Below are 12483 nucleotides of genomic sequence, written 5' to 3' on the forward strand. Positions count from 1 at the left end.
CCCCCCGACCCACCACCCCCCCCCCATCTCTCTTTCTCTCCCTCTCTCAACCCTCCCCCCCCCGCCCATCTGTCTCCCCCAGCGCGCTGCCAGGCGGTGCAGGCGGAGAACGTGACGGTGCTGGAGGGCGGCACGGCGCAGATCTCCTGCCGGCTGCAGAACTACGACGGCTCCATCGTGGTCATCCAGAACCCCCGCAGGCAGACGCTCTTCTTCAACGGCACGCGAGGTGCGGAGGCCCACACTGTCTGTCTGTCTGTCTGTCTGTCTGTCTGTCTGTCTGTCTGCCTGTCTGTCTGTCTGTCTGTCTGTCTGTCTGCCTGTTTGTCTGTCTGTCTGTCTGTCTGTCTGGCTCTCTGCCTGTCTGTCTGCCTGTCTGTCTGTCTGGCTCTCTGCCTGGCTGTCTGTCTGTCTGTCTGTCTGTCTGTCTGTCTGTCTGTCTGGCTCTCTGCCTTTCTGTCTGTCTGTCTGTCTGTCTGTCTGTCTGGCTCTCTGTCTGTCTGTCTGTCTGTCCGTCTGTCTGTCTGTCTGGCTCTCTGTCTGTCTGTCTGGCTCTCTGCCTGTCTGTCTGTCTGTCTGTCTGGCTCTCTGTCTGTCTGTCTGTCTGTCTGTCTGTCTGTCTGTCCGGCTCTCTGTCTGTCTGTCTGTCTGTCTGTCTGTCTGTCTGTCTGTCTGTCCGGCTCTCTCTCTGTCTGTCTGTCTGTCTGGCTCTCTGCCTGTCTGTCTGCCTGTCTGTCTGTCTGTCTGTCTGTCTGTCTGGCTCTCTGTCTGTCTGTCTGCCTGTCTGTCTGTCTGTCTGTCTGTCTGTCCGGCTCTCTGTCTGTCTGTCTGTCCGGCTCTCTGTCTGTCTGTCTGTCTGTCCGGCTCTCTGTCTGTCTGTCTGTCTGTCTGTCTGTCTGTCTGTCTGGCTCTCTGCCTTTCTGTCTGTCTGTCTGTCTGTCTGTCCGGCTCTCTGTCTGTCTGTCTGTCCGGCTCTCTGTCTGTCTGTCTGTCTGGCTCTCTGTCTGTCTCGCTCTCTGCCTGTCTGTCCGTCTGTCCGTCTGTCTGGCTCTCTGCCTGTCTGTGTGTGTGTGTGTGAGTCTGTCTGTCTGTCTGTCTCTCTCTGTCTGTCGGTCTTTGTGACTGTCTGTCTCCATGAGTGTGGGTGCGGCAGCACTTGGGGTGTGTGTGTGTAGGTGGTTGGTTGTGTGTGTGTCTGTGGGGAGTGGGTATGGCTGTGCGTATGTGCATTTGCGTGTTAATAACCAACCAACAGATCTCAACTTGCAGAAACACATGGATAGAAATAATTACTAATGAAAAACTGAGAACATCTGAAGTACTTTTAGAAATTTCATTAGTTAGTTACTTAATGATACATTCGTATGAGGCTTAAAAACAGACTCAACTAAACTCAATTAGTCCTGTGATGCTTGGTTACAGTAACGAGTGGATGTTGTTCTTCACTCCACTATTAACCAAGTTTCTGTTTATCATTGTCATGTTACAGCCCATTTTAAACGGGGAGCTGGTCAAATAGTTAATAATATTAACTACTAATAATATTAAATACTAATATTATTATTAAGTATTATGAGTAATACTTAATAATAATATTAGTCATAACTATTTGACCAGAAACCCGTAAAATGGGCTTTAAACATGACAATGATAAAAAATGCTGGTCAAATAGTTGATATTGATATTATTATTAAGTATTATGAGTAATATTATTTTTGAAGGAAATGATGCACGGAAAATAATTGTTGTTAATGATGATTTGTTAATGGTTTGTAACGCATTGATTTGGAAATGTTAAAAGGCAACGGTGTCCAGTTCAAGAAAATATCGCACACCCTTGGAACGTTATTGATGCAAACCACGTATTCCACCATCCTGCAGTATCATTACACGATGAGGGAGGGGCTGTGTGGTTCAAGTGGAGGAAAAATAACACTTTTTGGATAAATCTTTAGAGCAAAAAAAAAACGGATATGGAGGAAAATGACAATCTGTCCAGACAGTCTGGACCGTCACGCCTTGCGTAGCAGCACACCTACATCGTATGGGAAATTGAGCAAGCGATATAAGTGACCGTAGCGAGATCATCAGCATTCAAGGCCCAATTCAAACACAGCCGAGTGAGACGGGAGATGCCTTACATAATGGTGCAGCGTATTGAAAACAACGGTGTCATCGAGTGCAAGTGCTTTCTGCCCTGCCAGGTAAGGTGTTCAGGAGGACGATGTTCTGTTGCCCCCCCCCCGCCCCCATAATGATCCTCATACAGTCGGCTTTCTGTTTTACATGCAGTGCATATAAGCAGAAACATTCATATCCAGAGATACATGACATAGCTTGTGTTTGATAGCTTAAATGTATTTAATAGTCACATTTACTCGCTGTGGTGTTATGAAAAAAAATCTCCCACAGCCATGGCACTTCTGCTTTAGTATTAATTATAATGTCTGTAATTGGGTGAGATTAAGTGTGCTTTAGGCAAATGGAGGAGTCCATATGTTCAAAGGGTTTGGCTGCTGGTGGGCTTCATATTAAATCCACAAACTATGAAAACACTGCCTCACATTTCAAAAAAAAAATTGTTTGTTTATTCATTCATTTGTTAATCCTTGAAGGGAAACCCAGGACATTACAAATACCCCGGTATGAAACCAACCCTAGTTTGTTTCCCTGTCTGGCTAAAGCAAAAGACAGAGGTCAAAGTAAAGGTATGATTAGTCCGTAACATTCTGAGGGCGGGGTTTAGCACTGCAGGTACATTGGCTGGGTAGACTAAACAGCCAATGAGGTTGAACTCTGTCGAACAATGAGGTCGAATTCTGACCATGGAAAATTTGGAAGCGGAGCTACAGAGAGATACAGAGAGATACAGAGTGGAGAATATAAGCCCACTGTTTTTTGGAATGTGGCAGCGCAGTGTTTCGACTTTGCGGTTAATCAGTTATGTTGAGAGCTGAGCGTGTCCGTGAATGGATTAGTGTAAGAATGAGGATTTTTATATCCAACACTGAAGGATAAGAACACATACAAATGAAGTACAAATGAAAACTTTCATACTTTTCATATGTGCATCCAAAAAGTGAAAATTTGCTTTTTCTACAAGAACATAATTTTTCTTAAAATAATTAAATAATTTCCTTTAGAGTCTTGGCCCCCCCCCTCGCCCCCCGACTGTGAGAGCGATGTAAAGAGCTTTGAGGAAGCTGGGCAGCAGAACGCACCGGGCACATCGTCTGGTGTTGACCCTGCTGATGAGATCACCACTCATTACGGCTGCTCGTTAGAGGCTGGCCTCGCGTTGCGTTAAAGGCGAGGCATCGTGGTAACCCATGTCATAACCAAGGAAAATTGCATCCCTTTGTTAAAGACCTCGGGGGTAGACAAAAACCCTCTTTTTTTACCACGCTAATTAGGGACAAAAGTTGCTGCCCCGACTTTGTTCCGATCATAAAGCTGGAGATGAGATCCTTAAATCATATTCAAGGTTGTGTCGTTTGTAAACCGCGCCAGAGTGGCATAAAGCGAACACTATGCTCTTAGGTTTGGTCCTTATTTAGGTTGCTTTTTTGGGCCTTAAGTGCATTAAAAGATAATCCCCTAAGCAAATCAAAGCCATTACCTATATATAAATATATATATATATATATATATATATATATATATATATACAGTATATATATACAAGTGTGACTTGAGACCATGTTCAGGCCTGAGCTAAGACAACAACCAATTTGGGTCATTACTGAGAACTACTAATTGCTATATTGTATGGTCTTGCTGCTATTGTATAAATAGTATGCATGAACATCCTGCAAACAAATACATTACAATTATATATATATATATATATATATATATATATATATATATATATACATACATATATATTTATATATCCTGCTGGTGCAGTGGGATATATTTGCATATTCAACCGCTTGGTTGTATTTATTTATTTCAAAACTTTATTTTAAAACGGAACTATAAATTATTAAGAAACTGTAAGTCTGTATTAAAATATCACAGTATTAATATTGGGACTCTGAGATTAAACTATTCAGCAGGATAAAGATCAGAAGTAAATAGAGCCGAACTGGGAAAGCAAAAATAAAGATTTAATACATTTAAAAGTTGACAAGGCAAATTCCTCAGAAACAAACAAGCAACCACAATCCACAATGAGCCTTGTTTGACCTCGGTTAACCCTGCTCTTTAACGCCCGTCTCTGCACATAGGCTCGTATTAACACAATGTGGTGCCCCTGGGCACTATACCTCAACTGTACCCCCCCCCCCCCCCCCCCTTTACGAATTACGATTCTTTTTTTTAAAGCTTGTTTCATGTGGTGCCCCCCCACTGGTTGTGGTACACCCCCACTGGTTGTGGTGCCCCCCTACTGGTTGGCCCATGTGCCCTTATGGATAATCCGGCCCTGTCTGCACAGGTCACCTTGCTTGACCTTGTGTCACCCTGATTTTAAATCGCCCATCGGTGCCCGGTTGAAATACAGTTCCCGTTCCCTTATATCCCTCCACTTGCCGACATTGTGCACCTTAATCACGAAGAAACCAATAATTGGCAAGGTGAAGTCCTCTCCTTTAGGGATCTCTCCCCTCCCGCCCTCCGAAGCTGTCACATTAGGACTACGCGCCATTAAGTATTTAAACAGGGATGGCGGCAGGCAGCTCCTTAACACCCCCCTTAACACCCCCCCCCCCCCCCCCATCTCTCTCGTCTCTGGGCGGACACAGACATGGCGCACGCCAGGGACCCCCATGAGCCCCTCATCAGGGAGGGGTAGCCGGAGGAGAGGAGGGGGTGACCGAGGGACACAAGAGCACAGGAGTGATGGAGAGAGATGGAGAGAAACAGAAAGGGAAAGAGAGAGGGATGACAGAGGGGGAGATTAGGGCACAGGAAGGCCACCGAGCGTTGTGTTTGTGTAAAACTACAAAGTAGTCGCCGTGAGTGAGTGTCGGGTTAATGCAGTCAATTTACTTGGGTAAATTGACCCAAAAAAATTGACCCACCCCCTCCCCCCTCCCACCCCCCTCCCCCACACACCCCCAGATTACACCCCGGCTAAATTGTCGGAGCGTAAATGACATTTCTATTTTTTCCCCTTTGCTCTTTATCTGTGTTTGATCGTTCTTTTGATGCACCCCCCCCCCCCCCCCCCCCCCCCGCCCAACCATTGTCCATCTGCCCCTCAGACATCCCACTTACACTCTGTTGGTTCCTTTGGTGGCTTGGCAAGCATTAATACAGAACCCTTTCCTTGCAAGCTAACTGCCCAAACATGGCGGCTGTTAAGTCAATAGCGTGGCATCGCGGGGGTTGTAGTTTTGTTCCAATGGTAGAACAGAGCGACCAGTAAGAGGCTTGTTTTATAGGATTCTGGGGACAGTTAGCCGTGATATAGAGGCTTAACGGTCCGAATGAACTCATGCACCCAGAGGGTTCATCTCTCTCTTTCTCTCTCTGTCTCTCTCTCTCTCTCTCTCTCTCTCTCTCTCGTGCGTCGCCTCGACTTTGCCTGCCCTCTGCATGTAAATGAGATGGCACAATGGAGGTGAACTAGGACTTCAACCAAAGTCTGACATTTAGTTGCCATTTAGCGGCGGGAGAAAAAAAAAGAGATTTACCTATCCGTGGGGAATGGTCCCTTAACACTGTTCTGTGTGTCATTCAGTGCACAGGGACGGAGATTAGTGTGACGGTGTTCCCTGGGAAGTGTGCGCTTGACTCCATTACCCTGCATATTTCTCCCTCCAAGAGTTAAAATGTACTTCTCTTTCCCACCGAATATCATTTTATCCGACCAAATATAGTATTTGTCACCGCTCAACCCTTATGCCTTTCACTCCCCTGTTTGCACAAACCCACAGAGACAGTTCCATCATGCACACACGCTCAGTCACACACGCATGCACGTGCGAAGAACAGAGATGCGCACACGCACCCACGCACGCACGCACGCACGCACGCCGTCGTCTAGTGTCTGCCTTGTGATGAGTTATGCTGCGAGACGGCGGGCTGTCGCATCAGAGCGCTATTGGTATTCTGTCCCCTGAGCTTAGGCCAACACAAAGGACAAGCAGAGACAGAAAGGAGTGAAGAGAGAGAGAGAGAGAGAGAGAGAGAGAGAGAGAGCGAGAGTGCGAGAGAGAGAGAGAGCAACTAAGCAGGAGAGAGCAGAGGTCGAGGGCGGGGAGAGGCGATGTGTTTTTCTTACAGTCAAGTCAATGCAAACTACCTTTTCTAAGGGCCGCCATGAGAATCCATGCGGCCATTGAACCGGCGCCACTGCTCGCCGACTGTCACTGGAATTACAGGGCATGAGAAATGTCCTCCTCCGTCGATGCCCCCCTCCTTCTGCCGCCACAAAGGGGAAATTGTTGCACGCTCACTTTGTCACTTTTTTTTTCCCTCCACCAACCCCCCCGCCCCCCCCCCCCCCCCCCCCCCCCCCCCCGCGCTCCGTGCTCGCCTTTTGTCCGTTCTGGGCCCGGTGATTGGAGCTACTCATCTGTGTATTTTCCCCTCACGGCAGGACTATAGAAGCAGACACTCTCATTGATCATTCTTACCACTTTTCTCCTGGTTTTTTTCGATCCCTGCCCATAATCTGCCCCAGTTCTGATCTGAATTTATGGGGTTTTTTGTATGCGTCTCTCTGTAATTGCAGGTCCTAGTTGATGTTGACAACTCTACATGGCAATAACTGAATGGGATGAGCAAAACAAAACCAAGAGAGAGCCAAAGTAAATAGAGGCGATCATAACACTTATATAAACACTACCAAATCAATAAACCGAAAACAAAAGCAAGAGTAAAAGAAAAGATTTCACGGGAATAAAAAGAACCATTCACACACTGATCAGAGCATCTCTTTCCAAAGCTAGTATTGATCTAGAGATGTTTTCAGTGAATCAATAGGCAAGAAGTACCGTATATTCCATTGGACTCAGAAAGGACTATAAAATGTACTTCTCCATGCAATGATTATTACAATGGAAGGGTATTCAACTGCTGTAATACCACTTGAGCAAAATGCCCAAGGCCTATCAGCTCCTTATTGACATTCTGAATCCACTGAAAGTTCCTTTGGATAATGTATCTGCTAAATAACTTAAAAGTAAGAGTAGTCATTTATTATTTGATACAGCAAATTAAATAGCCCGCTGCCAAATATACTCAGTTTTATAAATGCTGAAAAGGTTTTCCTCTAGATAGTTTGCGCGGCGATTCCATTAAAAACTTGGATTTGAGGCTTGTTTGTTTACACACAACAGGCGTTTGAACCATGTGCCGCTTGCTGTGGAATCAAACAGGTTTTCATCTCTCCTCGGCTATTTTCTGTAATCCATTGAGCCACAAACACCTCCAAGGCTTTTCTCTATTAGGAGGTTTTTTCTACATGGAATTAACCTTACCGTGCCCACCCACTAATCAGTAAGATGTGAGCAATATTTGTGTACCCTTTTCACTGCATTCTTTTATGCATATCCAATTTCCATCAACTAGCTTCTAACTCAAACTGGCCTCACCCTGCCTTTTCCATTTGCAGTCGTTCACAGCATTTACAATCTGTTAAATACCAATTCTGTTCTGGGCTTGCCTGGTTAGGCATAAATCCACAATCATGAGTGCCCTCCTTCACCTGGCGCATAATGTTGTCTAACTCCTGCACCAAAGTACTCAAACACATTATTGTAGAATCAGACTTAATATTTGGACCCCATTTAAAGGCCATTATACTTTCCAATCTCTCCTCCTTATAACCCCATTTCTTGCAAATCCAATTTTCTGCCAGCCCTTCAGAAATGTTGTGTGCTGTGGTAATTCATCAGATACAATGTACTAAATGACAGTCAATTAGTTGGAAACAAAGTTTGACATCTTGTAATATTTTTTATTTTTGGGGTAGGCTACCTGGTTGTTTCCAAGGCCTTCTCTTTCGTTGAAAAGCTTCTCGGAGCGAGTGTGCTCTTGACTAGAACTCAACACAAAACAGCATTCTGTTAATGAGCTGCATGCTGTTGTTCAATCTGGAAGGATCTGGTCACAGTGATTGTGTATATGTTAAGTGATGTGTATTATTTGGCTGCGAGACCGTCAGGAAGAGCTGTGGGATAACTTTTGGGAAGCAGTTCTTACCCATGTACATACAAACTCAATGTGTGTGAGACATGGACTGATACAATTGAAAATATGTCTACCACGGTCAAGTCCTTATCGTTAAGGTTATCTACAAATGTATTTTCTTTCCAGACATTGGCCCCCTCTGTGTTGCCAATGGCTTGGGGGTGTGGATAACCTCTATCACCCGCTTTGTATTGGCAGTCTGTTTTAAGTGGTTTGCTGAGGTAGGAATCCCAGCTGATGAATACCGATCCTGATTCATGCTCTATTACGTGTTTATCCTGAGGATGTCTTTGCCAAAACACAAATCAGATGTATTGCTTTTCCGACTTGAAATGCAAATCACTTGTTCGCCTGATATTGGAAAAAAAATACCTATTGTTCCCTTTCCCACGGTACCCTTGTATGAAGAACAGCTCTCTATTCAGCTGCCGGAAGGCATCATAAATAATACCCAATTTTATTCAACGTGTATGGAAGTTCATAACCTCTTAGTATTTTCAATTATTTTGGTTGTTTCGTTTTTATTTAGTCTTGTCCTTGCTTTACTTTAGCTCATAATTGTTTTATTTTTGTGGCAGATTTTACTGATCGGTGTATAATATGCATGACCTGAGTATGATAAAGCGTGACCTGTCAACTCATTAGGTACAAGAGGCAAAGGTATATTATATTTCAACCATAATTACACCACAGCTTTGTTGAACGCTTGATTCTGATTGGTGAACACAGTTTAAAGGGTGTGCTTTGTGCTCTTATTTTAACGGGTCCAGATCAATGCGGCCCAACGCGTAGCTTTAAGCGGATCAGCTCTCTTACTACTGTCTGGCGTGAGGTTGGTGTTAATGCAGCTGGCCATTGTTCCACAGAGCTGCCAGTTCCGCCCTGCGACCTGCCTCAGGACTTTAACGTCAGCTGATTAAGTCATTAAAAAAACAACACTGTTTTGGATGCCAGTAGTTAACATCTTATTATTGTTGCTAACTGTGGTGTAAGTGGAGGATGGTGTCGTTAATCTGGCTTTTCCTCGGCCCCATCTCCACCCCTGTCCTACTTTATTTTCCGATAGTCCAAAGACGTGGCTTGTTTCTTCTGTTCCCGTCTTAATTTGTATCTGGTGTGTGTGTGTGTGTGTGTGTGTGTGTATACACAATATTGTACTTATACATGGTTTTCACAAAAACATTTACACCACCCCCCAAATTATTAGAGCAAAACAAATAAAACATAATTAGGATAACAGTGAAATAAATTAAACACATGCAATAAAGAGGCAGCATCACCATAAATAAAAGCCTCATAATAAATTGTAGACCTTTGTAAAAATTGATTTTAATGCAGTGACTGCTACTGTATATTAATCAAGTTAATATCTGTCGTTCTGCATGGTTAACAGACACATATTAACAAATATATAACTTTGTTTTATTCTTTCCTGTCATCTTTCTCAATTTCCCCTGCATCTCTACTCCTCCTCCTACTCCTTCTCCCGCTCCTCCTCCTTCTCCTCTTCCTCCTCCTGTCCTTTCACATCAACCATCAATCCATCTTCTCTTCTTCTCTTCCCCTCGTTCTGCTCCTGTCTGCCCCCCCCCTCTCTCTCTCTCCCTCTATCTCTCTCTCTCTCTCTTTCTCTCTCTGTCTCTCTCTCTGTCGCTCTCTCTCTTTCTCTCTGTCGCTCTCTCTCTCTCTCCTTATATTTCCCTCTCTTTCTCTCTATCTCCCTCTCGCTCTCTCCCTCCCGCATCACATCACACACACACACACACACACACACACACACACACACACACACACACACACACACACACACACAAACACACACACACTCGTCAATCAATCACCACACAATCATACAATCATCCATTCACTCTCCTCGCCGCCTCTCCATCATTTCTCTCCATTCTTTCTTTCTACGTCCATCCCTCCCCTGCCCCCCCTCCCCCCCCCTCCCTCCCTCCCTTCCCCCCCCCCCCTCCCCCCCCACCGCCTCCACAGCCCTAAAGGACGAGCGCTTCCAGATGGTGCTGTTCACGCCGCGGCTGGTGCGCATCACGCTCACCAACGTCAGCGTGTCGGACGAGGGCGGCTACTTCTGCCAGCTGTACACGGACGACACGCACCACCAGGTGGCCACGCTGTCCGTGTCGGTGCCCCCCGAGACGCCCACAGTGGAGGTGAAGCAGGAGGCGGTGGAGGGCGGCGAGGCGGTGCTGAGCTGCGTGTCGCCGCGCAGCAAGCCCGCCACCACCCTGCGCTGGGTCCGCGGAGGCCGCGAGGTGCCAGGTCGGTAGGGGTGTGGGGCCCATGGGGGCGGGGGGGGGGCGGGGGGGGAGATCGATTTCTAACCGTCTCGGATCAATGTCTCACTATCTCGGTTCGTCATCTCAGATCAGTGTTCTATCTTTACGATTTTACCACCGGGTGGGACGGTGATAAGCCCATTTATAGTTGTTATGGATTCATTATAAATATTCTGCCATTATGTTCCCTTACTGACCCGGTTTATACCCGAGAATGGTCCGGTCCACTGGGTCGGCCGCTAGGTTGATCCATCCATCATGTGTGGGTGGATACTCGACTGTGTGAGGATAATGTGTCGCTAATCGACATCACACCTGACGGTTAAATAGTGACCCTCTCGCCGTCATCCTTTTATTTTAATGAATTCTACGACTCCAGAGTATCTCTGTGATTCTAGCTCTAATCATATTTCTTCTCGTTTTGTTTTGCTTCCCTTGTTAAGCACTTTGTATTGCGGTTTTGTATGCCAAGTGTGCCATTAATAATGTTTGATTGGCTGATTGATTGAGGCAGCGGCTCGATGGCGCCGAGGAGCCCAGGCGGAGTGTGCGAGGGATGGGTGCTTTGATGAATGAAGGAATAGACGAATGTTATGGGGACTGCGTCTGGGGACTGCGGGAGTGATAAATGATAAAGTCCGGGCTCGGAAAAGAGCGCTGGATTAAAAAGGAAACAAAAGGAAATGGGAAGTGGAGCTGCCCTGGGCGAGTTAAATACGGAAGAGTTGAATGGAAGTTAAACTTGAGGGAGGTACAATAATGTTCTGGGGTTGAGGCCGTCCTCAGGACGATATGCTCCCTAGCAGGAGTATTTCAACATGACCATCCAGTTTCACATGATCAAACAAGAACTTTTGACTCTGTGTACGAACGGTATCACTCCTTATCGTTGTAGAAAGCATTTGAGCTTGTGGATTTGCTGTAGATACGCTCACACTGGCACAAACATCAAAATCCTGCACTTCAAATGCAAGCACAGAAACATGTAAATCTGTCTTTACCTCTGGTCCTTTTTTGCACTCACACAAACACACACACATGCACACACGCAAACACATATTTTAGTTCATTTCCGTCCAATTTTAAATCTCTCAACATCTTTTTCTCTGATTAAACTGATCCATGCATCATGTTCTCTACCTCCTCCATCTGTCTCTGTGGCTGTCCGCTAGTTTCCCTCGGCGTCTGACTATTAAAGCATTCCTTGATTCAATAAAACATCTAAATCGTATATTTTTCCCTACCTGAGACGCATTTGACTGCAGGAGGCATTCCTCTTTCTGGTAGTTAAAACGGCAGTGGTTGTTGACTTCATTGATTCGAGTCAATCCCCCTCTGGTTTCTCATCTTTAAGTAGTTGCTCCTCCACCATGGGGAATCTCCGCCACTGCAACTCATGTTCTATGCTTTGAGTGGAAAGTTCCTGGGAACTTTATTGATCAAATGAGCCATGGATGGGTGAATTGGATAGGAAACAAACATTTTTGAAAGTTCCCAATTTGAAATTGGCCATCAAAAAATGATGAAAGCTTATTTGAAGAGGAAGTATGTTATTTTGCTGTCATCGGAATGAACAGAACAAACGTTAGGCTTCCAAATGTGAGCACACGGACACATTTTATGAATGAAGTTGAAAGCTGTCCTTGGGCTAGATAGTGATGTAGTCATGTCAGCACAGTAAACAATGACTTTGTAATCTTAGAAGAGAAATAGACACATTGGACAACTGTCGATAAGAGTGAGATTGCGTCATAGACTTTTTATTCAAAGAGGTAGAATTATATTACATTTGTTGCAGGAGTAGATTGATTTTCCCTTTTTAACCATCTTAATAAATTCAGTTAATTGTACGCAAGCTTTGGGGCCCTTTTATTAAAGGAATAAATCCAATAAGTACCGATCCATCTCTTCAGGTGGACTGGTACTTAAGAGTTCTAATCCCACCGTGTGTGGTATTGTTTTATTCATACTTATCGTACTGTCAGACTGATACAAATAAAGTTCAATTAAACACACATTTCACCCTTGGTGGGTGCAA

The 12483-nt window shown here is 45.1% G+C and overlaps 1 protein-coding gene across 1 annotated transcript; it reads left to right on the forward strand.

Moving 5' to 3' along the window:
- Positions 1-82: 82 nt before the first annotated feature.
- LOC311372894 (cell adhesion molecule 4-like) lies at positions 83-10428 on the forward strand (the record flags this gene model as incomplete). Its single annotated transcript, XM_084489824.1, has 2 exons — positions 83-229; positions 10141-10428. Coding segments are annotated over 2 exons (435 nt in total), but the record flags the coding sequence as incomplete, so codon positions are not given.
- Positions 10429-12483: the final 2055 nt, after the last annotated feature.

The sequence above is a fragment of the Micromesistius poutassou genome (assembly GCF_964030765.1).
Source record: "Micromesistius poutassou genome assembly, contig: SCAFFOLD_1065, whole genome shotgun sequence".
NCBI lineage: Eukaryota > Metazoa > Chordata > Actinopteri > Gadiformes > Gadidae > Micromesistius > Micromesistius poutassou.